Source organism: Embiotoca jacksoni, unplaced genomic scaffold (genome assembly GCF_022577435.1).
Source record: "Embiotoca jacksoni isolate LCO1_2020_lvr unplaced genomic scaffold, fEmbJac1.0.p SCAF_20, whole genome shotgun sequence".
NCBI lineage: Eukaryota > Metazoa > Chordata > Actinopteri > Embiotocidae > Embiotoca > Embiotoca jacksoni.
In genome coordinates this window covers 4,720,454-4,746,167 of record NW_027185341.1, presented here as the reverse complement: position 1 = coordinate 4,746,167, position 25,714 = coordinate 4,720,454, and the positions used below count along the sequence as shown (strand labels likewise).

At 41.5% G+C, this 25,714-nt stretch overlaps 2 protein-coding genes across 2 annotated transcripts; one reads left to right on the top strand and one right to left on the bottom strand.

Moving 5' to 3' along the window:
- Positions 1–349: 349 nt before the first annotated feature.
- On the top strand, positions 350–25,494 carry ift140 (intraflagellar transport 140 homolog (Chlamydomonas)). The gene is made up of 30 exons (XM_069155779.1): positions 350–452; positions 911–1,074; positions 1,232–1,453; positions 1,602–1,723; positions 1,853–1,983; positions 2,407–2,582; positions 2,826–2,917; positions 3,018–3,124; positions 3,358–3,500; positions 3,637–3,840; positions 3,934–4,006; positions 4,106–4,197; positions 4,365–4,492; positions 4,573–4,690; positions 4,845–4,966; positions 5,074–5,209; positions 5,487–5,618; positions 6,250–6,482; positions 20,325–20,502; positions 21,008–21,198; positions 21,307–21,402; positions 21,514–21,646; positions 21,996–22,139; positions 22,287–22,415; positions 22,604–22,786; positions 22,883–23,086; positions 23,289–23,501; positions 23,877–24,043; positions 24,189–24,330; positions 24,495–25,494. Exons 2-30 carry the CDS (start codon positions 928–930, stop codon positions 24,672–24,674), a joined length of 4,338 nt encoding a protein of 1,445 aa, XP_069011880.1. The 5' UTR covers positions 350–452; positions 911–927; the 3' UTR covers positions 24,675–25,494.
- tmem204 (transmembrane protein 204) lies at positions 9,618–19,331 on the bottom strand. Its single transcript, XM_069155778.1, has 3 exons — positions 18,160–19,331; positions 17,251–17,406; positions 9,618–11,742 (listed from the first exon to the last, which is right to left on the bottom strand). The coding sequence occupies exons 1-3, from the start codon at positions 18,437–18,439 to the stop codon at positions 11,507–11,509; spliced, it is 672 nt and encodes a 223-aa protein (XP_069011879.1). The 5' UTR covers positions 18,440–19,331; the 3' UTR covers positions 9,618–11,506.
- Positions 25,495–25,714: the final 220 nt, after the last annotated feature.

The window sequence follows — 25,714 nt, the reverse complement described above, 5'->3', positions numbered from 1 at the left end:
CATGATAAATTACACAGTGTATCACCAATTACACTGAATGAACATGCTGCAGAAAATGTCACGCAACTCTGATTTGTCTGACAACATGGTAAAATATCAGTATCTCCAGCAAATATACTTACAGAACTAACTTCATTATATATATATATAAAACATTAACATCCCTCATACAAAAAATATGTATTCACTGCATCAGAAAGATCAGAAATGCTGACATATTTCATTCTCACAGTCAATCGACTGTTTATCCAGCTCTATCTTCGGCAGGCACTCGGACATATTCGTCGTTTTCCGTAGCTCCGCCCACTGTCCAGCCCGCGAGGTTGTCAGGGGCAACTGTGAGAGACGCTTTACGCTCACGCAGGAGGCTACACGACAACACGGTCGATGTCTTCAGTCCTTTCGAGTTTTAACAAATAATTTGGCGCTAATTTGAAGAAAGCGACACTGAGGTGGGTCTAAAATGATTAAACAATATCGGTTAACTTCGTTTGACAACAGCAAGGACCAGCCATTAAATGCTAACTTTGGCCAGCGTATCTAGCTTAGCTAATGTTAGCAGCTAATTAAAGCTAACTTAGGTTTGTCGTTTGTCACATCATGTGAATGTCGACTGATTGTTTCACGGATTATGAAGAATCCATAACTTCTTTTAAGTCCACTTTATTTATCTTTTATCCATTAGTGAAATAGCTCCATTTAGTCTACTACAAACCAAGTGAGATCATGCAGTAACTTAGACTGTGAATCACTGGATGCTATTCGAGGGTATATTTTATAATTAACTTGTGATTAATGAACTTTTACAGCATCAATTATCCAAACAGATAAGTATGCACAGATTAATAACCAAGAGTAGTACCGGAGGTTCTACCCAGCGCCCATCTCCTGTTTGTTTGGTCTCATTTAGAGAGGTGCACTGGGGACATGGCGGTGTATTTTGACCACCGTATTAGGGCCCCTGAAAGCAGTGATGTGCCCTTTCAGTTGACCTGGCACTCGGCTCTTCCTGTACTGGCTGTGGCCTCCAGCAGTCCTGCCACTGGAGGCAATGTAGACCTCTACCTGCAGCAGGTAAAGGCTTGGCGTTGATAATGCACTCTTGACAGAAAAGTAGAGGGCTCTCTAACATTTTTTTTTTTGCATATGAATATTATCAATTACAGTATACTTATAAAAAAAAATTAAAAAAAATCTTGCATACTTACAACCATCTCTTGTCCATATACAGGGAGAGTATGTGGAGAGCTGCCACGTCGAACGGCCTCACCAGCCCGTAGTGCTGCGCTGGCATCCCACAAAGCCAGTGTTGGCACTCGGCTGGGAGAATGGAGAGGTGGTGCTGCTGACACACCCCTCTGGAGATCAAACAGTCCTTCCCAGCATACATACAGCCTGTATCACACTGCTGGAGTGGAGTAGTTCTGGCAGCCGCTTGGTAACTGGTGATCAAGTGAGTGTGTTGCAATAACTCACTACATACACTTGTGTACATGTCATCTACATATAGTGGCATTCTTAGCCGGTAAGACAGTTTTTAATATGTGATAAACGTGCATTGTTTTTCTTAATATAAATATAGTGTAACTATTTTTCGACAGACTGGAGCTCTGGCAGTGTGGAAGGTCGATGCCAGAGGGAGACTTCAAGGAAACCATCTGGTAAAGCATGAATACAACAAACCTCTAACTTGCTGCATCTTCAAACCTGCCTCACCTGGAGAGTAAGTTGCTGGCTATTCTTCCTTTCAAAGTCCTAAAAGTAAGATTAGATTGAAAACATTGTAATATCACTTTTGCCTCTTGATTTAAATCCAGTGTTGCTGATAGTCGGACCTTACTCTTTTTTACAGTGACGTGGCAATGCTCGCTCGGGCATCAGTGAGTGGAGATGAGAGCGCTCTGGACATGTTCAGCTGGAAGGGGGCCCCTCTGAAGATGGGCCCACAGGAGGGACTTGCATTCTATGTCAGCACTGCAGATGGTAAGAAACTGTTTATTTTTCTCTGAGTTTGGACATGTTTAAGTCAACTCTTGATTTTTAGACACATTGCATAGTTCGTTACATGTCTAATCTCTGTCTGTGACCAACAATTTCCCACAAAGGCAGAACTCAGCATAAAAAAACTTTTTTTTGGCTTCTTTCTATGTCTTACATTGATGGTTCCTCCATTATGGTGCTCTGCTCCATTGTTGAGCAGTTACAATGAAGAGTGGAGGAGTCAAGACAGTCTAAAAGGACTCCTTCACAGACACATTACAAATCATATGAAATGTAGTTGAAGCAATAAGCCTGTGTTGCTACTGATCTGAAATCCAATCAAATCTCTGCAAAATATGAACATGTTGTGCTCTGAGGCAATAGATATTCTACTTATTACATTTTTAACTTGATCTTCTTGTATAGGCAAAGTTCATAGCGTGGATGAGCAGTGTAAGACGAGCATACTTCTCAGTGTTGAGGGCTCCATCAAGAAGCTCTTCTATATTGAAAAGAAAGAGGCCCTCGCAGTGATCACAGACACCCTCATGTTGTCACAATACACTCTGGGACCTGAGGGTGGAGCACAAGAGTTCATGAAGGTATCGCAAAATATTTAAAACAATGTCCATCTAATCTGTTTATAGGTTTTTTTCAAATAGTTGTCTTAACTTGTATTCTTATATTTTTTCTACAGAAATTAGCCAATAAAATATTATTGCAATGTCATAACTAGTTAAATTTGTCTTCAACTGCATATTTTTGTCCATTTTTTTTTATGTCAGGTCTAAAGATCAGTCTGTACTAATACACAACCTTGTATGTGAACATGTTTTTCATGAAAGGTTAAGTTGAGCAGCAAGTCTGGGCAAACCATAGACATTGTTTGGACGAAGAACAGCCTCCTGATCACAGCAACAGGGGAACAAATCATCAGGTCAGTATACACATAGTGCTTTTATACATATCCATACCTATTGGAAACCGAAGTAATAATCTGCCCTTCGATTTTTTTTTTTTTTTTAATCTTTTTTTAGGCTGTGGGACCTGGAGAGAGATGACAACTATGTTCTGTCTCTTGACGAGAATGTGGGGTTTGAGAGGGGAGAGATGATCAACTGTGTGTCATACTGTGCAGGAAAAGGTAACTGTGAAGTGTCTGTTGTAAAAAAATACAACAGGCTTTACAGTCAGTAACATGCCTCCACTTACATTTTCTTATTTCTATAAAGCACTGCTTTTTCTTCACGATCTGTGATTTAAGATGTTTCATTTTACCCTCAATCATATTCCTAAAACGGGAGTAGATACTCTCCGCCTGATTATCAGACTTTAAAAAAAACGAATGTTTTTTATATAACATTGTGGAATCCCCAGAAATCCTAGCAGCTGGTACCAACCATGGGCGCATAGCAATGTGGAGGATGGTGGTGCAGCCAGGCATGACCAGAGGTGACACCAAGGCCCAGTGGAAGCTGCAGACACCCACTGAAATACAGGGAAATGTCACTCAGCTACAGGTTGACCAACATTTACACACCAGTTATATTATTTATAAATGAATATCAGTCACATAGCATCTATATAGCGATGATATTTTTAACAAGTTACGTGTAGTGTTCTGTTCAGAAAGTTCAGCCCGATCTTTCATTTCAGTGGGGCTCCAGTCTGAATCTGCTGGCAGCGAACAATTCCAACACAGTGCTGATCCTGGCTGAGCACGTGATGTCAGCCCACTTCAGCCAGCAGGTGGCAGCAGTGCAGCTTACCCCCTCACAGCTCAGTGTCACTCAGTTCACCTCAGGAGTGCACCTCCCTCTGCAGTCTGACATGCACATCAAGGGAGTGTGTGTTACCAAGGTGAGAGTAGAGATGAAGGCCCAAAATATTGCAAGACAAGCAGAACTTTAAATTGATGGCATGTTAACAGGACTTGTTTTGTCACACCAACAGGACTCGGTGACAGTCTGGAACAGCAAGCAGGTCACTGTGTATGAGCTTTCAGGGAATATTCTACGCAACACAGGTACAACATTTACCAGGAAACTCACTGAACAGTCCAAACAGCATGTTACAGAGGTGACACTGCACTTCATCTCTACGTTCCCGCTTTCTGATTTCCCAGGATCATTTCCTTGTGACTCCCATGTGGTAGCTGTCCATGGCGAGAACCTCTACACTGTGGAACCAAACAGGGTACAAATCCGCACGCCACAGGTATGTCTGCCCGACTTAGAATCCGCTATCCAATATCCGCTTAAACACAGAGATGTGCGTTTTCAAAAGGCACCTCTGAAACTGTTCTTTACAGTTTCAGTTAGAATTGATTTTAAAAGAGTGTAAACACACATGCAAGTGGTTTATGGGCCCTCTCTTTCCTCTAGGGCACAGTGAAGCAACTTTTGACCTTCTCCAAGGCAGAGGGAAACCCTGTGCTACTCAGTGTGTGTCAGTCTTACCTGGTGGTGGGCACAGACACATCACACATCAGGATGTTTGACCTCTCCAGAAGGTATGGCATTTATGCCTTTATGCGTGTGGTGTTTATGTATCTTCAATTTCTCTTTGTTGACATTTTGTATGTCTTTGTAGAGATGCCAAAGCTCACTGCAGTGCGAAGAACCTGGCTGACCAGATTGCCAATCTGGGAGCGCTGAGGTCAGTCAAGTGTAACGCCAACGGCAGCCAAATCAGCATCCTAATCTCTCAGGTGAATGAACAATTTACAGTCTCACTTTCCTCCCTGAAATCTTGGATATAATCTTGGCTATAATGCACCATGCATTTTTTTTTTCTTGTTTCATTCTGTAAATTTAATATATGATGATATCACAACTGAACTGAATGCAACTCTTTCCTCTCAGGTTAATGGGCGGCCTGATCAAAAAGTGTACTTTTATGATGTTGAGATGGACACTGTTACACACTTTGACTTCTTCACTGGCAGACCGTCCAGTGGCATCTCTCAGCCAGAAGAATGCGAAAAGTAACTGAAGCAGCTTTTATCTGTCTGTCTGTCTTTTCTGTGTTTGTTCAAGTTACTTTTTTTTTTTTTTAATCACATAATTTACATATCTGTTCTACTTTTTCCAGGAAGCAGTTTCAGGGGGCAGAGCTCAGCGGCCGCTGTCCTGTATCTCACTTCTGGGATGAGAGTGAACCTCGTCTTTTTGTTTGTGAGACGGTGCCAATAAGCTCTGAATCCTCATCATGTAGTTTCTTGGATATGGTAAAGACTTCACTTTAACACGGAGGTAGTCTTGTACAGCTCTGTGAGCAAAGGAAGTGCTTGTAACTTTGACTTCTACTGGGCATTTCTGTGTTAAAATAGTATCCTCTCAGGCTAAGTGGGCAAAAGTGAGACCTAAAACGCATATTAAGTACATATAAATATATATCTATATAGTTGATTTATGCACTTACCAGCAGTCAGTATGTGGTAACTTGTTAAATGATTAGATTAATTTCAAAGCAGTTTGACATTGTGATGCTTTCTGTCCTTTTAGGTGGAAGTGTCAGTGGTGACACTCTTCTGTACACAGGAGCATGGGCTCCTCCTGCAGGACTGCTATCCCAAACCTTCAGGCCTGCAAGCCCTCCTCGCTCTGGATGTGCCCTACTATTATTTTAGCTGCAAGGTGAGGACAGAATGTGTTCTGCTTGTGTGTCGTCTGTTCAGTGAGGGGGGGGGGCGCTATTTACAGATGTGGCATTTCTCACTGGGGCGTTGTCGGTTTCTTGTTTGAAATCTGTTATATTTACATATTTATTGTGCTTACACCAATTCTTATTCTTATGTGAAACCCTGTGTTTGATCTAAAACACCCCAGCTGTTATTTCGGAGGGGTGGTGTCTTTCAACCGGAAGTAAGTGTCTGTCCCATACAGTTTATAGAGAAAGCGTCGGTGTTTTTGACTCCCAACGTCCAGCAGCTGTGATCGTGTATTCCTTGTGATGCATTTCAGCAAAAATGTTAATACTGGCTCGACAAAATTAGCAGCACAAATGCATCCGTGAAATATTTAGAGCTCGTAATCTGTGTCCAATTCCTGACGCACTTGTCTTGATGAATAGATTTGTTCTGTGATGTTTTGTTGTTTGGTTCGTTCTGCCTCCTCCCCTTCACCCAATGCCCATGTTTTCCCCAAGATTTTGGTCTTTTTAAAAAAAATTATTATTATTGTGATCCAACTTAACGACGTGCTTCACTTTTTACTGGCCCCGAATCACATGCTTACTGACACTGAGACCTGGTCTGACACTCCTCAGCCAGGTGAGAGGGACTCTGGGTTGCCGGAGGTCTCATCGCCTTCACACCAGACACAGCCAGCACCAGGGTCGCCCGTCCAGTTCCCCCAAATGGTGTCCAGGCGAGCTCTCAGAGACTTTGTGGGCCTGGAGAACTGCGAGAAGGCCACCCGTGACGCCATGCTCAACTTCTGCTTCTACCTGACCATTGGTGACATGGATGAAGCCTTTAAGTCCATCAAGCTCATCAAGAGGTAGGACTTCAGTACGAGCACATTATTTGTCAGCTCAGTGGGGTTTGCAGAGAGAGGAGACATGCAGGATGACAAACCCTTGGAGAACACCTCCTCCCTGTTTGATCATTGTCATCACATCCCCACCAGTCTTTTCCACAGGGGCTTTAGTTCAAAGGGAAGCATTGTTACACAGCCTTGACTCTTCTCAGAAGGCTCCACAATAGTTAAGAGAGCTGCAACAAATTGCTTTTGACTTCTATAAAACATGAGGTATTGTTGGCACTTGTCTTTCTTCACTCCTCATTTCACCCAGCACATTAGACCGTTAAGGTCAAACTACCACAATAGTACTGCAACCTTAATTCTGATGTGCTGTCTAAATGGTCTGTACCTGTATAGCGCTTTATCACCTTTCGGTCTCAAAGCGCTTTAACATAGTTTTCCCATTTACTCACTAATGAGACAGATCACCGTGCAAGGTGCTGCCATCAGGAGCACATTCACACACCGATAGCAATTTAGGGTTCAGTGTCTTGCTCAAGGACACTTAGGCATGTGGACAGGAGGAGCGAACCACCAACCTTCCGATTAGTGTTCAACCCACTCTACCGTCTGAGCCACAGCCTCCCTAGAAATGTTATGACGCCCCTCAAGCTCAGATATTAAGTCTCTAAACAATAAGAGCATTTTAAATGTTGACACCTGACACATCAGTAAAAAATATGATCTTTAGAAAGGCTGGTAACATTTTTGAATCCAGTTTATACATCATTTAATATGTCATTTTGAACTCTGCTGCTCTGACCAAATTAGATCCACCCAAGCCAAACCTTTATTTGTTTATGTAAGTACATGAAACAGATTTTATAACACAGGACATGATTAAGAACTTTTTGTGTGTCTGTGCGGAGGGAAGGAATTCTTCAATGTGTACATATGTGACTGTTTCTGTATGGGTGTGTTCTGAGGGGATGTACTTTTCTAAACACATTCTGAGTCACACACCCAAAAGGTCCCGCTGCCAGTTTGGTCCAAAAGGACATTAAATCATGTCACTAAAAAGATCTTAGGGAAACTTATCTGGGATTTTTAGCAATGACCTGGTATTATCTTTTGGAGAATACATGATTCGGAGCACTCGTTCAGAATTCTACTGTCGTGGTGCTTTCGCACGTACAAACATTACGCAAATGGGAAAAAAAGTGTATTCTACTGGCCGGATATTCCAGAGTTTGATAGGCCTGATGACAGCTTTACTAAGTTCCTCATTGATGGCTATTTTTGCTGCTCCTTATTTTTTTTTAAGGATTGGTATTGTGTTTGATTCCCGCATATCTCCGCCCACAGGAATATGCATTTCCTGCAGCCATAACCTGTATCTTCTGGGACTCGTCTCTGTGATGTAGATCTTTGAATCAACAGAGTTTCTCACAAGTCTCGAGTTTGACTCAGGAACTAGAAGTTTATCTCCTATAGTACATGTAGTTAAGGTCATATCCTAAAATATCTGTTTGAGACACTAGAGCCAATATACCTGTTTCCCTCAGGGCCTGTTCAGACCCGGTGGTATCACATCACATCACAAGTGGACGGCTCTCTGATCATACCTGGCATTGTAATGTGTCTTCGCATGTGCCTCGCGTGACCATGCACATAACACAAGTTAATAAACACATGAACATTAACAGAAATATTGAAGAGAGAAAAGTTGAAGCAACAGACATTTAACAAAATGAGACATCCTTGTTCACTTGAGCCTTTTGATGCACCCTCAATTAGACATGTAGGATGTATTTCACATTTGTGAATTTCTAAACGCTAGAGTTTGTAATTCATAACCTGATTATTATGATTTAGGCTCAGATTATTTCATAAATCCAGCGAGTTTGAGAGGGTTGGGATCTGCGCTGCGGTTGAGAAATGAATTGTGCACGGGGACTCTTCCACAGCTGTGGGTCTGATGTGACTGATGATTACAGATGAGGTAAAGTCAAAGAAAAAAAATAAAACTATACCCAGAGAATTTGGAGAAACAGCCTGTAGTGTATTTAATCACTAAACAGCCACCAGTTCAGTTTGGAAGTAAATCTCTCTTTGCTTTGTTCAACTGCGCTTGGGAGGAAAATTTCTCTAGTACCGAAAAAACAAAAGAAGTCAGTGGTCCCTCAATATGAACCAGAGCAATGTGAACCACCTCCTAATGTGGTCTGAGCAGATTGGATGTCAATGCGTCCTCTATGTATCCTGGTTGCGTCCTGGGACCACCCTGAATGCATGTTAATTCCAGGTGTGAACACTTCACGTGTGCATTAAAGTGACCGATGTGTGGGAGAGTTACATGTATGTGTGAGCTACAAAATCCACTCGATCCCTCTGATAATGTAACCTGGTAGTAAAGTGAATTGTATAGCAGAAAAGGGCCTTAGTGTGCAGTTTCTGTGTATCACTAGGGCATTACTCAGCCTCATCCCTGAATTTTGGAGACTAGTAGAGACAATTATGAAAGCTACAACACGCTTAATCAAAAACGGATATTGTCTGTGTGGAAGTCCCTCGGCCGCCCAAAGCAGTGATCAGTGTCAGATACAGGTTGGAATGTCTTATTCTGTCCAGTCTGTGCTGCTTCCTTTCATTCATGTTGTCCTTGACTCGAAGATGACATGCTACAGGGTATCTGCCCATATCAAGGCAAGCTTTGCTTTACTGTTTTTTCTTTTACATTTGCTGTTTGAAAACAAAACTTCCCCTTTCCATCAGGAGCTAAAACACCCGAGGAAGTGTTCAGGCTGAGACTGATATGATGTGCTCATAACTGGCTGTGATACATTTGAACCTCAGGCTCTCAGTTTTTCCTGTTTCATTGGAAAGAATGAAATTCATTGCATAATACTATTGCAGTTCTTCTACTCTGTTAGTTGGTCATTCCTCAAAGAAACTAATACCATAATTCTTAGAAGCAGTCATTACAGTTTGAATTGGAAGTAATGTGTTCCTTGAATATGTGCATTTGCATGAATCCATTTACATCCAAGACGTGTCAAAATAACAGCAGGACAATGTTATCTATATAATTCAGGATATTCAATTCTACAACAGCTACTGCAAAACCAAAAAGGGCAAAATCATAATCATACAGGGCTTAACACTCTCGGGCTGATTACTTTGTGGTGTTTTATTCAACATGTTATTAATGATCAATTATGTTTCAGATATTTAGAATGAACAGCTTTCAGTACTTTTCTCTGCACAGAGAGTTTTTATTTCCTTACCACAGTAGACTAATAGTGTTTTAGGCTGCTGTTCTTTGCACACCAGAAACTTTCAAGAAAATAAGAAAACACTGAATTTACAGAATGAAATCTGCCTGGCAGTGTAAAAACAAGTGTAACTTTTGCCATACAACGTACACGTTCAGCTTGTTTTAGATTATTCAAAGTGAAAAAATATGCTATTCTCTTATTTCCTGTGTGATTAATTTGCTATGACCATTTACTGTATGGTCACTAGCTCCATCAAGAAATATCTGAGGTGACAACTCAGACAATGCAAACTGACTCTTAGCAAACTAATTTGTTCACTCTTGACCTTGGGAACACGGATCTGTGATCAAATATTGGAAACGCAACGTTAACTTACTGCAGCTTTGTGCTTTCAGAGGTTTGCACGTAGTAATGTACTCACGGTCACTTGTTGACACCTGAACAAATTCCAGTTCATGAAGAATCCAGTGATATATGATCAAAAGCTCTGGAAAACGTTAGTAAATAAACCGCGAACGTAGAATAGCGCAGAGTTAGTCTTGAACGTCTGTTGCACAAATTTAAACTTGATCCCCAGTGCTTCCAATGGCTTCTTTTCCAGTTTCTATTTTTTTTTCTGTATTCTCCTTTTGTCAGGTGTTGTGTTGGAGATCTAACAGTTGTAACAATAACAACAACAACAACAACAACAACAACCACTGTGTTTGAATAGTTACCAATTAGTTTATTGACTTTACATGATATCTTATTATTTTATTGTGCCTTTATGTTTGGCAACGCGGAAGACCCACAGATAGTCTGCAGTTCTTTGCTGAAATAGGATATGGTCACAATAATACTACTACTTCTAATGATAGCATTGTTCTATTCTTTTATATTATATTAATTTAAGTATACAGTATGTACCACAAGCGAGCAGAGTTTTATATGGAAAGCATCACAGAACATGAAATATGTACTGTATGTCATTCCAAATTGCAATTCAGCAGCAAAATAGTGCCTAAAAATGTCAAATTAATTCACGTACATGAATTAGCAGGTCATTTATCTCTTTTATTTTTCTTGTTTCAAGAGTAGAAATATTCATGTGGCAATGAGTCATAGAGTGAGAATTTACCGTCATGTTTTTTGGTAGTTAATTTGATCAAATGATCACCTTATGAACGTTGCTGAAGTTGAGTGACTCCTGTGCTTTTACCTTGTTAGTTTACCTATACTTGCAACATAAATCATTAATATTAATATGTAATAAAATTATAATAAGTTTTAAAAGGATGGAGACAAATGTGAGGTATTCTGACATTATAATTTCAACATATTTCATCATTTGGAATTTATAATTATGCAGGAAACCATTTAATAAGTGTGCATTCAACAGAATAGGTCAAGTTCCAGCTTGATCTTTTCATTAGGATGTTTTATAAAAGACAGCCCTAATCCAAATTTCATACCAGCCACCAATTAGCTCCTGCAAGCACAAATACATGAAACATCATACAATATTTAAACATGTCTGGAACTTCAGGGCTGATTTATACATAGTTAAATATGGGACTTTTGTGCACTAAGCAGCAAATTATTTCTGATAGCTTTGTTTATAGTGGGTGAAATACAATTTCAGGTACATGTTATTCCAGCTGTTGTAGAGCAACAGGAATGTCTTCCTCTGTTGAGAGTCACACTGCAGGCACAAAGCTGGAATAAAACACGAAGAGTTGGGAGCTGAGTCTTGTCACTGTAGTCCGTTACTCCTTATTGGCTCAGCTCGTGAGGTCTCGTGGCTCAACAGGGCGACTCCACGTAGTCATTGTCGAGACGTGGGTGAAAAGGTGAGCGACTGATGATTATAACTCGTGGAGCGAGGCAGTCATCGCGGCGGTGTAAAATGTTCCAGATGAGCATGGCTGCTGCCATTGTGGCCAGCAGGCAAGCAGCTATGTCCAAGTAACAAGAGTAGGACAGGTGTGTGTAGGGTCCAATCCTGTAGAAGGTCACAAGTCCAATCACCAGCACAAAACCTACATGGGAGGGAGGACAGTTAGAAAAAATCTCAATCTTTTACCAATATATCATGTCCCTTTTGGGCTACCGTAGAAACATGGCAATGCAATATGGCGCGGTCCGTGGAGGAGGACCTGTTCACTATGTGGACATGAAGGGCTCATTATAAGGTAGCGAAAACACAATGATTCTTAGTTCTCTGTAAATATACACTTATATATATATATATATATATATATATATATATATATATACATAAATATGAACATTATATTCCATTTCTGCCAACAGATCTCCTTTAATCCTACATAATGAACCTTTAATGGTAGAACGAAAAGTTAAAGTAGACAAAACTAGACTAAAAGTTAAAGTCAGAGTCCTTACAATTCATCCTGAGGTTGACATAAATTGCAAATTGTATGTGCCAAAAAAAAAAAAAATTCATTTGAATTTTCTTCTAGTGTTTTATGACATTTTAGTCATAGCAATTTAAACTGGTAACTTTTTTCACTTTTCTGAGTAAACTAACCTAAAGAATGTTTCCTTTTCTGTGATGTATGTTCTCATTCAGTTTTTCTTGGATATTCAGAAAACCCCAGTTTTAAATTTGATAAACAGACTCCATGGCTTCATGTGTAACTAAAGTATCCCAGTGGCTTTTTGAAAACCCACATGCTCACAATTAGACATCCATCCCTGCTGCCCTGTGTTTCACAGTTCAGCTGGAGCTCTGTGTGGGGCCTTTGAATTGGGAAACCTGTTTCCTCCTAGGAAGAACTTCAGATCTCTAGATTAAAGCACTCAATAGTGTAAAAATATCAGAGCGTGACTGTGTGCTTGGAATAGCCTTTGAGATGTTTAATGTCCTGATTTCTTTGATTCACATAGTTAACCTCACGCAATGAAGAACTCCTGCTTGCATGCGAAGGTAGAAAGCCACTGCCTTCAGTTCCATGCTGTTTCTTTGATCTTTGTTTTATTGAAAGCATCAACATTATTCAGTGTCTCCATAGTCCGCACCTTTCCTCCTTCTCTCCCATTAGATACATACAAAAGCTATTTAAGTATTCCTTTGTCGATTTCTCACTACATTCAGGTGTGGTCTGGAGCCACTCAAAAGTTAAACAATAATACATGTCTGAAAACTTGCCCCATCCACTGTGGTATAAATACAGTCACCAAAAATAATCACTGGAAACAGGGATGTTAGTGCTTTAGGATATGAATCAGTCCATTTCCTGAAGCAGTCAGTGGCACCAATGAGGGGAATTCATCGAGATTTATTTCTCTACCTCTGCGGTAAGATGGCCGTCATTGTTTTAAGTGAGGATGTGAATAATTGTGTCTGTGTATCATTGCGTATCCCACCGTGTGTACGCTTAAGGAATGCAACTGTTTGCTCAGTCTGTTAATGTTTAACCTGTCTGGCTCCCTTATCCTTATCCAAGAAAATTAATAATCTCCTCCACAAGTTCCAGCCCAGGGTGAGCTGTGTGAACCTCTTTTTTGGCACCGACTTATCTCAAACTTCCTTCCTCTTCTTCCTCTTTCCATCCTTCCTTCCTTCCCTCCTTGCCACACCCTGAGCTTCAAGGTTTATATATTTGCTGGACATTTGATAACATCTGTCACAGAGATCTAAATAAGTCTTATATTAACTGTAGGTCTTGGACATTTATTTGGCTCCTTTGTTTTCCTTCCACTTAGAATAGTCTTTGATTGATTTGACTCATTTGACTAATGTATCTGGATGCCTTTAGTCATTGTTGTCAGCAGGAATCTAGTGAGCCACAGACTAATAGGAAAACAGTAAGTCCTTCTGGAGCCAGGTTTAAAATATTTAAATTAAGACCCACAGTTTCTCAAAATCCAAAGAAATTAGAACGATATTATCTACTGGGCCCATTCAGAAAAACATTCCCGGAGTTGTCTCCTGGGGTGAAACAGTCAGTGTTGGGATTTCAACCTCCACCGGCCGAGACTGTTAAGATCGCGCTCTGTGGAGCTTATTACTGTTATTCCACACTCTCGTACTCTACGAGCAATTGTAGGACAATTTGGCACGTCTGAAAATCAAAACATTCCAGAGAAAGAGTGCAATGGGTAAAAATATCTCCATTCATTCACAACTGAAGCCCATTCACTGACTGAGAAGGGGAGGGCAGTAGCAGGAATGGGGAATGGCTTGCTGAATGGTGGAGGCCTGTACAACCGTCTGTACTCAGACGATAAGACAGTTTGACTTGAGTGTGAAATTTGAAAAGAAAAGCCACCATTTATCCATCTTTATTCTCAGGAACTATGGCTACAGCTAACAATTATTTTGTATTATTCATGAATCTGATTATTTTCTGAATTCATAAATTAAATCATGGATAATGCCCATTTAATTTTCTAGGACTCTGAGGAAGTTTTAGATTGCTTGTTTTGTCCAACCAACAGCTCAAAAACTCCAGAATATTCTTTATACATTGAGACAAAGAAAGACTACGACACAAACGAAGTATTGATGTTCTACTTTGAGAGACTTGAACATGGGAATATCTAGTATTTTTTTTCATACGTGCTGGCAGTGTTGACTGATGGACGACAATGTCGGGCTGTAGGTTGGTTGGCCTAGCAACCATTTGGCCTGGACTGCAATACCTCGATAAACATTGGATGGATTCTAATGACATTTGGTACAGATATCCATGATGCCCAAATGATGAATCCTGGTGACTTATGTTACCCCCGGACTTTGCATCTACCACGGCTAATACTTTACATTTTTCACTTGTCCAAATATCTCAAGGGGAGAATCTTAATGATGCAAAGTCGTCCACAGCTCTAGTTTCTCAGCTGTATTTTTTTTGTGTGTGTGTGTGATAATTTGCTAATGTTAGTATGCTCTCATGCCAAACTTAGTTGGCATACATAGTGCACATTCCTAAATGCCAGCATGTTAACATCGTTGTGTGCATGTTTGCATGCTGACACAAGAATTCAGCTCAAAGCACTACTATGTTTATGAGGCTCTTGATCTTGAAAAATGTTGCAACTATCTTTTTCTGTGGCTGTAATTCATAATCTTGGACTTCAAGTATGTGTTAGCCAGAACGTCAAGAATCAGAGCTCCTTCTCCAACCTTTGACAAACACACTGCTGTTAACTCCTATTAACTGATAAATTAATGCTTGTAAGGTCAAGATTAAACTTCCATAGTTAACTTTCTTCATGACAATGGAGCAAACATCTGATAAAGATGTGATGTTTTGTAGACGCGACGTTCTGGAAGAAGCTAGTAAGAACCTTGAGTTGTTTCAACAACCTTTTATCATAGTAATATCATAATATTCTAACAACAGCTGAACTATTTCAAGATCTAAACAAACCAAATCAACGATATTTGCAGAATTACAGACCCATTTTTCCTGTGTGTAACTCAGATTGTCCACACAAGGTTTCATGTTAATCATTTTACTGCTTATGAATATTCTGTTTTTTCCCGGGTCATCTTGGCACTTTGTCGACAATAGATGGTGAGAGAATAAATGTGGAAGATGAGATTTTTCCACAGAGCATATTTGTTTTTAGATGTCAGGGAAGTAGGTGTGTTTCTTTTAAAACAAAGAAGTTTATTTTGCCACTGTCTTTGTTCATCATACTTTGGTGATATGACTTCTTTGTAACTGAGGTTTTGGCTCATGGAGCTGTCTTATGCTGGAAAATTCAGTAACCTTGGGTGGGTCTCAATCCTCTCACCAAGCTCTTAGATAAAAGCCGTCTTCCCTGTTGCAGTGTGTGTTGAATACACCATTGATAACGAGGAAGTTCCTTATTGGCTGCTGTACTCTTAGACATTCTGTCAACATAGACATAAAAGCTCGGGCCGTTTATTTAGGCTGAGGCAATTCCCACCCTGCTGTCATGTGTACCAAAGAACATTTCTATACCAAAGCACACCACACACGATCGCAACACGCACGCTTAACATACACAAACATGTGTGTGCACATAATCCCTCCTGCCACTGCACACACAAACACACAGTCCCCGTCAAAAACTGTCTTTCCCGTCGTCCGTTCCCCCTCCCCTCTTTTTCCTTCTTCAGCTCAGGGGTTTGCATAACAGGTAGTCACAGACATTTCCTCGTCCTGAGTAGGGATATCCTGGCGCCCGACAGTCGCTCCCTGGCTCGCTGCAGCTCAGGCCCGTGGATTCTGGACTAAGACTAAATTTAGACCCAGAGCAGACCCCCTTCATGCTGTTCTGATAGCAAGCAGTTGAGCAACCACAGCGCACAACACAACACACTTCCTCATCAGGGGCACTGGGACAGGCCGATGCCAGCCAACTCTTAATGTCGCGGGGTGAGATGGATGGATGGGTGCTCGTTGTGGAGGAGGGGTTTTGTTTCCAATTCTAATTAATCCTAATTTCTGTTTGCTGGTTTCTCTATTGTCTTCTCTCTCTGTTTTGGCTGGTGTGTTGTTTCATTCGGGTTTTTTTAGAACACTTTTGTCTCTTGATACTACAACCAGAAACACTGTGGCTTTAGAAAACCACGTTTGCGAAATACAGAAAAAAACTGCTCTTGGATAGTTGTAAAATAAATTAAATCCATGTTTTCTTCCACTTCTATGCAGTGTGCATGTTTTGACTATAGACTGTATATAAAAGTGGGCGTAGCCTCTGGGTCTGAAAAAATGAGGCCGATGTGGAAATACCTTAAACTGCAATACTACCAAGTGCCACTAGAGGTTGGCTCCAAAAAGCCTCTGGTCATTTAATTTCTCTCAGTCACAAGTTGTTTTTTGTGTTATTCGCTAAAGTCACTTGGTCTTATTAGTTTTCGGAAAATAATGATGTCATTAATCCGAAAATAACCCTCAAAAATACTTTTGGGGGGAGTGGGGGGCAGGTTGTCTGTTTGATTGACAGGCCTGTCAGGTTTCTGCTGTACGTGGGCGGGGCATAGTTTCCTCGGATTTCCAATCAGATAGAGTTATATCCACTGCTCACCAGATTGTCCAAATATGGTCACTTCTCGCTCCAAACCGCTCTGAACTAGCAAGATGGCGACAGCCAAAATCCGAGCTCGAGGCTTCACAACGGTAGTTCATAAACCAATGGGTGACGTCATTGTTGGTTGCCGCTTGGTTTTGACACATTGTCCCCATGTTATTTAGATTTACCGTGGATGTGGATTTAAATGTAGTCAAATAAAATCACCTACCAGGCGTTTTAAAAGAAATCTAGGTATAATTTTTTTTCTGGCTAAAAACAAAGGTAGAGGTTGGCTGCCTTTTTTGGTGTCGGTAAGTTTTAGCGGTGACTTCCTGCAGTATTTGAAGCTCAGAGTCCAGCTCCCTCTCTGATTTTTATGTCACCGACAGGTAACACATAAATTTTGCTCTGCAGCATCTGAATTTCTATCTCGGTCAGAATATGTAAAATATTACAATGTCTGATCGAAGGATACTCAGACTACTTTATGTGCGAGGTGCTTTAAACAAACAGGCGGTAGGAATGCTGGTACTCACTGGCTAGCTGGAAGAGTGCAGCGATGGCCTCCTCCCACCACTGGGATTCCTGCGTGATGATGGGCAGCTCCATGAGGCCCAGAAGGAAGATCAGCTGACCGGCAGTCAGGGCCACTGTTGCCATCAGGTTACATGCTCGCATCATGTTAAACTGCACTTTAAGGACCAGAAGAAAAGTGGTGTCATATTTCTTGACGTAAAAGTGTAAATTGTATACACATGACAAGCTACAGTAGATAAACCTGAAATGAGTGGTGTTGGTCTTCTGATAACATGTCTGGGCCTCAAAGTGCACCTTTAAACTTTAGGGGAGATATAGTGTACATTTTTTGCAAAGTGGCATTGACAATTGTTTTTATTTTATGAATGGTGAGGCCCTTTGTTAGTAGGCAGCGCTGCCCCATTGTGCCCAATAAAGCTGGCCAATGGAGCGTCAGCATTTCCCAGACTTGTTCTTGGATGGCAACGAAGCCTAATTTAATTTCAGATCCGTCTTTGTCTGAGTGTTTATTAAGATACTGAAACTTAAGTTGGTGGCATTATTGCCAACAAAAATAATTGGACTTTTAAATGCAGTACATCCCATAAATTCTTGACTGGCTGCCACTGGCTAATGTTTACACTGATGCCTTATATAAACATAAAGTTAAGAACTTAGAGTCAACATATGGATGCAGTGGTGGTGCCCCTGACAGTGAAATTCTAAAGCAGTGTGTTTTCATATGGAAAGGGGAAAAAAAAGAGTGCCACATGACACCGGACACAGAGACACCCCGAGTATTGCTTATGTTTCCGTTAAGAACTACAGTCTAGAATCTATCAACCAGCCAACAAGTTGGATTAGAAAGATATTAAACACGTTCATGTTATTTTGGGAAAGTAGACATGTAAAGTTAGATGCAAACTTACATTTGACAGTGCTGCGAGATTCTTGGTATCCTGCATAATCAGAACCCCATCCGAGGCCTTCACACTGCCTCTGTGTCCCCTGCACCTTTCTCCCACCCTGGAAGTCATCGCGGCCCTTTTCCCCACCAGTGGGGCACATCCTCCATAGTCCCACACTCCGCTTGCGTCCGTCCTCCAGAGCCTGCAGCACCCAGCTGGGTGTGAAGGCTGCAACATTGTTTAAGACCAGGGACAGCAGGGCTACCGCCACCGCTGCCGCCACCAGCCTCTGCACGGCCATGCGACGCCCGACGCTCGCCACCTCTCCCCCTCCGTTGTGTCCTTCCTCCCGCTCCTCTTCCTCCTCTGTGTGCTGCCCGCTCCCTTGCCTCTCTTCTGGGCCAGCAGCACTAGCAGTGCTCTGGGCCCCTTGACTCCTGTCCACCTCCTCCGCCACCACCTCCTCCTCTTCTTCCAGCTCGCACAGAGGTGGACTTGACAAGAGTGTCGTTTTAGGGTTTAGCTAAAGAACATCTCCATTCATCCTCATTCAGGAGTTGGAGTCGTAGCAGCAGATCCTCAGCCCTCCTCCTCAGACAGCAATGTGGGTACGTGGGGATTAATCCAACTGGCACCTAGGTCCATTCCAGTGGCTCTGGCTGGCCGCAGCTTGACTCTTGAATCTCAGTCTTTGCTTGATTTTGTCCCCTTTTTTGTCTTTGTACTTGATCTTCTCCTTTTCCTTTCTTCAGTGCTTTGCTTATTGCACTCGTCTGACTTCTGTGTGTGCAGCTGTGGAGATTGTTTTTCTTATTTTTTTTTCTTCTCAGCAACTCCACATAGCTTTCGGAGGAGTACAGATGAAAAAAAAAAAAGGCGTAGATTCTTTGAATAGTGTTGCTAGGAGCTGACTCGTCGGTGGCTTTACTTAGGCTACCCGAGACTGACTTTCGACTTGAAGAGCCCCTGCTGCCTGACTGGAACAAGAAGTCCTCGAGCCCACCTCCCTCTGCTTCTTTCGGTCTCTCTCTCTTTCACACAGTTTCTCTGCAAATCCTTGAGGTCAGAGTTGAAATGTGGGGGAGTTGCCGTTCATCATACTCCGAGACATCAGTTTGCAACTGTTGCAAGCTTTAAACAGACAGCTCCCTCCTTCGTGATCACATTAAATATGTGCGTGTCAGTGTGTTTGTGTGTGAAAATGTCCAAAAGACCCCCTTCAGACGTCACTGCTTGGTGTATTCTTTTGTCTGGAGACCAGGGGGCGTTCGCTAAAGTCCTCTCTCTCGTGCGCAACAAACACATTGGCCGCCACAGCCAGCCAGCAACAGGATGTGTTTCCTGAGAGGAAAAGAGGATGGGAAGAGAGGCCAAATGCAGACCTGTTTCTTCTCTTGTCTTTCCTTTTCTGGCTCTCCAGATCTCGCCGCTCTGTGTGCTGCAAGCTGGACTTTTCTCATCATTTTTTTTAAATATCTCACTCTTTCTTTTCAGGGCTGGTTTTCTGTGACCATATAGAGTACGATTTTGGCCGACACACTCTGCTCTTGCTTTCTTCTTACTTCACTCGGGCTCCCTCTTATAGCAGGGCCCCTAAAGATTTGGGGTATTTCCTGTTGCCTAACTTTAATAATCAGCCCACATCTGTATCAGTTAAAGCACGGAGCAGGGAGGGGACGCAAATAGAGACCAGATGGCTGTGGAATCTTAAATTTGGAATTGCAGCTGAAGTGAAGGGGGTGATTTACGTCAGCAAGACAAAGGGAAAAAAATAGGAAAGACAAAGAATGATAAGCACGCCTCTTTCTGTGTGTTTAAAGTTCCACAGTTGGCATGTGCTCATTGATGAGGTTATACTTATATCAGTATGTATAATACTAGAGTACTAGAGATTTGGCTGGTGAGACCTATTGGTATTTACATACATTTATTTGGGTCTGGTTTGTCACCATTTTCACATGTATTTTTGTCTAATTGGGTCTGAAAATATAAACCTAAGCTGAACCAGAAATGACTGGGAAATTCTTTGAACATGTACCAACGGTGTATTTTTTTTTTCAAACAGGAAATCTCTTATCGGATGTAGCTACATGTTTGCAACTGTTTTCACTTTTTGAATAACAAAATACCAGTGCAATGAGCCACACATCACCCTTGCAAACAAGCCCTTTCTCCTGTCTCCGTAGTAAAGCGGTGTGGGAAAACATGGCACGGATGTGTGTAAAAACCCGCCGGCTGGATGTGGCACGCGTGTGCCTTGGGAATATGGGAAATGCCAGGGCAGCAAAAGCACTGAAGGAAGCGGAGGCCGAGCCCGAATCAGAAGCCCGAGTGGGGATGTTGGCCGTTCAGCTCGGCATGCTGGTAAGATATTCGAGTGTAAACGACTGGTGAGACGTGCCTCATTCACAGTCTGACGTGCCCATTTTTTTTTTTTAACTAGTTTAAAGAAACTGCACAAAGTGTTATTTCTCTCTTTTAAGTTTTAGTTAAACTTTCAACCTTCCATGATGTCTTTTTGAAATTTGGAAAAACTAAATGACTTAGATGTGATGTGTAAAAAACAACATACATTGAAAAGCGGACAATGGAGTGAACAGTAAAAAAAAAAAAAAAAAAAAAAAAAACACAAGATAACAAAAAACTGAAAAATCATTCCTCTACTCCAGTTTATAAAATGAACACAGAGGTTTATTTTATTTTTTTTAAATGTGTTTCATAAATCAACCATTGTCCAAAACACAGTAATACCACATCCTATAATAACACATGCTCTTTTTAGGTTTAAGCGCTTCACCACCCACAGACCACGGGACTTCCCGGACCGAAGGCATTTATCTTTCCATCATCTTTTCCTGTCTTCCAACAGGAAGATGCAGAAAAGTTGTACAAGTCCTGTCAACGCTATGACCTGCTGAACAGTTTTTACCAGGCCTCGGGCCAATGGCAGCCGGCTCTGGAGACGGCGGAAATTCACGATCGCATCCATTTGCGCACCACCTACTACAACTATGCCAAATACCTGGAGTCCATGGGCGACAAGACACAGGCCCTCGCTTAGTAAGACACACTCTGTGGTTTGACTTAAGGTCAATGATGCAGTAGATTCTGTATCCGGCCATATTTACTACAGAAACCAATTATGATTTTTTTGTTTTTTTGTTACAGTTATGAGAAATCTGACACACACAGGGTTGAAGTGCCCCGAATGCTGCAGGATGACACATCGTCTCTACAGACTTACGTTAACAAAATGAAAGACAAGTAAGTCCTTTACGCTTTAGCTTGATGGTAAAAGGCTTGTCATGTGCAGGGATATCACCTGACCCTCACACTGCATGCATACACTAAGCTACCATAATTTTATCAATCGAGGAACATCTATAAGTGGTGGGCGCAGTACCTGGAGAGCCAGTCAGACTTGGATTCAGCGCTACGTTTCTATGAGTGTGCTCAGGATTATCTCTCCCTGGTTCGGGTCCACTGCTACATGGGGAACATTCAGAAGGTTTGTATTCAAGTATAACAGTATATAACAGTAATTTCATTTTGAGGACACAGTTTTACTCCTTTTTATAGTGGGTGTAACACTTGAGAATTTAGCTTTCTTTCAAACATACTAAATATAGATGTACATTGTTTGTTCGATGAACCGCTGCAGCAATTTAACTCGTAACTAGTATTTGCAGTTGACCCACAAATATGTACGGCCACAATAAACAGTAACAATAATGTGATTTATAACTACAGTGTTCTATTGTTTTAACTTTACTTGGGGAGGACTAAAATGCTCTGATTAACTGAGAATAGACACCTTTCAGTTCATAAATGTGACAATGCATTTATTTATTTACCAGGCTTCTGAGATAGCCAATGATACCGGTGACAGAGCGGCATCGTACCACCTGGCCAGACATTATGAGGGCCACGATGACATCAAACAAGCAGTCCACTTCTACACACGAGCCCAGGCCTACAACAACGCTATACGGCTTTGTAAGGTACAGTATCCCACTGTGTATCTGTCAGCAGCCTCAGAAATAAGTCCCTCTGAAGACCCCACATATAGATCGGAATCTTGACTCATTTTCATCACTGTGCTTTATAGTCTTTTTCAGTGTTTTATTGACTTGCGTGTGTCTGAGCAGGAGAACGGTCTGGATGACCAGCTGATGAACCTGGCGCTGCTCAGTAACCCGGAGGACATGATGGAGGCTGCCTGTTACTACGAGGAGAAAGACACCCATATGGACCGAGCCGTTGCTCTCTACCACAAGGTCGACCTCAACTGTTTTCTCAATGACTGTATTCTGAATTATTCCACAAGGGGGCAGTATTGTAACATATTTAAACTGAGCAAACTTGATGGGGAAAAATTTAAACTCTGCCTAATTTATAGTAGCGATGTGCCAAAATGTGAACTATGTTGTGAACCATGTATGTTTTTATTAATTTCTCTTTTTAGGCTGGTTACGTCTCCAAAGCTCTAGAACTGGCCTTCGCCACCCAACAGTTCTCTGCACTTCAGCTGATTGCAGAGGACCTGAACGAGAACTCTGACCCAGCCCTCTTAGCTCGCTGCTCTGACTTCTTCATCACACATTCCCAGTATGACAAGTCTGTTGAGCTGCTGGTGGCAGCCAAGAAGGTACCCGTGAGACACATCATCGCCAACCTCCCCATTGATCTGTTCAAATGTCCATACTTACTGTATGTGTGTGTTTGTCTTCATATTTTTATCCAGTACCATCAAGCCCTGGAGCTGTGTGTGACCCAGAACCTGACTATCACAGAGGATCTGGCTGAGAGAATGACTGTGACTGATTCAAAAGACTTGTCAGAGGAGGCCCGCAAGGAGCTGCTGGAGAAGATAGCCGACTGCTGCATGCGTCAGGGCAACTACCACCTGGCCACTAAGAAATACACACAGGCAGGCAACAAACTCAAGGTAATAATGTGGTGTGTGTGTGTGTATAAACACTGGAAGTACTCTCTGAAAGTAAGACGAGTGACATATTTAAACCATCTGCTCTGTCAGTCTGATGTTACATGTTTTAGTAACATGTGTAATGCATACACACTAATATGTGAACACGGTGAATATATGAGTCTGAAATCTTAAAATGTTTTATTGTGTTTCTTTTGAACAGGCAATGAGGGCTCTCCTAAAGTCAGGCGACACGGAGAAAATCATATTCTTTGCCAATGTTTGTCGTCAGAAGGAGCTTTTCATTATGGCTGCCAACTACCTCCAGTCTCTGGACTGGCGTAAAGATCCAGAGATCTTAAAGACCATAATTGGTTTCTACACTAAAGGCAGGGCACCTGACCTGCTTGCTGGCTTCTACGAAGCTTGTGCTCAGGTGAGGCAATAGTCCTTACAAAATATCAGTCAATTTCATGAGGCCTATCATCAATACTTGTGTGGTTTTAAATTGACAGTAAACATTTTGGAGGAAGTTGTTAATTTTTGGGGTCTTAAATTAGCATCATATTAAAGGACTCGGAGAGAAGCAGAAAACATACATGTTTTAAGTAACAGGTTGTTAGTTGTGGTTTTATTTTTGCTACGATAATCTTGAAACAACAAGAAAAATGCTTGAAGGGTTTAGGTGTTAGGTGTACTGTAGTTGTTGTGAGCTTTTGAAAGGTGTTAACAAAAATCCGAATAATATGAGAAAAAGTTAAGACAAAAAGGTGAGATGCCAAATCAATATTGTTTTGTTACCATGGTGAAGGTGGAGATTGACGACTACCAGAACTATGAAAAGGCTCTGGATGCTTTGACTGAGGCTTTCAAGTGTCTCTCAAAAGCAAAGGATGCCTCAACTGGACAACAGGAAGTAAAATTGGCTGACCTGCAGCATAAAATCACCCTCATCAAGAAGTTTGTCCACATACGCAGGTAAGAATACACGTGTTCTTTTTTTATATTAACAAGTTCCTCTTTTTTCCTTGCAGATCAGGTAGGATTTTTTGTGAGAGGGTTTTGTTATCGTCCGTCTCTGACCTTCATTTAAAGTTTCAGTCTTTTCACGTGGTGCCTGCAGGTTGTATGCTGACGACGCTGGTGAGGCGGTGCAGTTGTGTGAAGCCCTGCTGGAGGAGCCGGAGCTGGACCCTGCTGTCAGGGTCGGAGATGCATTTGGTTTCCTGGTCGAGCACTACTGTCAGAAAGGCAACTTCCAACTGGTGACTTGCAGCTTTTTTTAAAGCTTTAATTAAATAAATGAATTAGGGAAAATGAAGACTTCGGTGGACTGTTGAATCATCGTAATATTACAGACTTATGCAGATAAACCCTAATAAGTCCTTGGATTCTCAGCTGTCTATCTTCTTCATAATTTCTTTTCCAGGCCTACCATAAGCTGGAGGAGCTCCAGAGGCTGTTGCCATCGCAGAACGTGAGGTACTACATTAGCCCTGCCAGCCTATCGGCCCTGCAAAAAGAGATGGGTGTACACTTAGATCATGGTGACCGCAGACACAGTGTGAAGGAGGAGGACGAAGTGGAGGAGGACTTAAATGTGTCTTAACTGTGACATTTTTTTTTTTTTTTCCACCTTGTCAATGAGTGTACTTTTTCAGACCGGTAACGACTGTGCGGTTGGTTCTGTACGAAACAGAAACATGAAAAGCGCCAGAGTTGCCAAAGTCACATCGGTAAAATGTGCGCAGTGATTGGTTGCAATAGAGGGCACTCGACAATCACACAGTGAGTACTGTGAAGACAAAATATGAAGGGAGAAATTTACACTAAGACCACATCAGGGTATTTTACATTCTCTAAACCTAAAAGGGCAATTGGCCTGAGAGGATGTCTCTTACCTCAGAAAACGGTTTTGACCTGCAAAACAAAATACCTGGAAAACATGGAGGAAGAAAGGGAAGAAACCCTCCCACAGGTTTCAGTCTAATGCAGATATACAGTAAGTAACACTCCATATGTATCATCTGCAAAAGGAAGAAAAAACTGTAATCACTTAATGTAGCTCTTTTGTTCAATCTTAAATTATTTTTTACAGTTTCTTTTGTGTTGAATGGGTCAGAGCGATGAACACAGGTTATTGCCTTCAAGCTCAAGTTGCCTCTGACTGTTGTTATAAATTTAACCCCAGATCTCACCATGTGGTTTACATACATTTGCTAAAATGTATTTTTATATTCAGATGATGTATTAAATGTAAATTATCCTCTCCGTGTCAAAACTTATATCTTTGTAAAGTATTTTGCAGCTATTTTTGATAACCTGTGATGCCACTTCTACTAGTGACTTAGATTAATAATTGATTGCATTGTTCCTAAACATTGTAAAGTTCCTCTAATAAAACATTTTTCATTAAATTGAATTGTAAGGCTTTATATGGGTAGTACCTGTATTGAGTTGAGTCAGCTGACCCCCTCGCAATAGCCACTATTCAAACATGTAGTCATTTTCACTGATGTACAATGATCATACATGGACCATTTAGACCTGTTAAACCTAATGTGTTTTTATCGTTTTCTAAAAGAACAAAGTCACTTCAGGCGCAGTAAATAACTGTTATTCTAACTGCAGCCGCCTGAGGGTGCTGTT

What these genes read in the sequence shown, in the direction of transcription:
- ift140 (XM_069155779.1), top strand. Translation starts at nt 928, where the DNA reads ATGGCGGTGTATTTTGACCACCGTATTAGGGCCCCTGAAAGCAGTGAT. An exon ending in TGCTGGTGGCAGCCAAGAAG is followed by an intron (nt 22,787 to 22,882) that starts GTACCCGTGAGA and finishes ATTTTTATCCAG; the next exon opens with TACCATCAAGCCCTGGAGCT. An exon ending in AGAAAGGCAACTTCCAACTG is followed by an intron (nt 24,331 to 24,494) that starts GTGACTTGCAGC and finishes TTTCTTTTCCAG; the next exon opens with GCCTACCATAAGCTGGAGGA.
- tmem204 (XM_069155778.1), bottom strand. Translation starts at nt 18,439, where the DNA reads ATGGCCGTGCAGAGGCTGGTGGCGGCAGCGGTGGCGGTAGCCCTGCTG. An exon ending in ATCTCGCAGCACTGTCAAAT is followed by an intron (nt 17,407 to 18,159) that starts GTAAGTTTGCAT and finishes TGGTCCTTAAAG; the next exon opens with TGCAGTTTAACATGATGCGA. An exon ending in TGCACTCTTCCAGCTAGCCA is followed by an intron (nt 11,743 to 17,250) that starts GTGAGTACCAGC and finishes CCTCCCATGTAG; the next exon opens with GTTTTGTGCTGGTGATTGGA.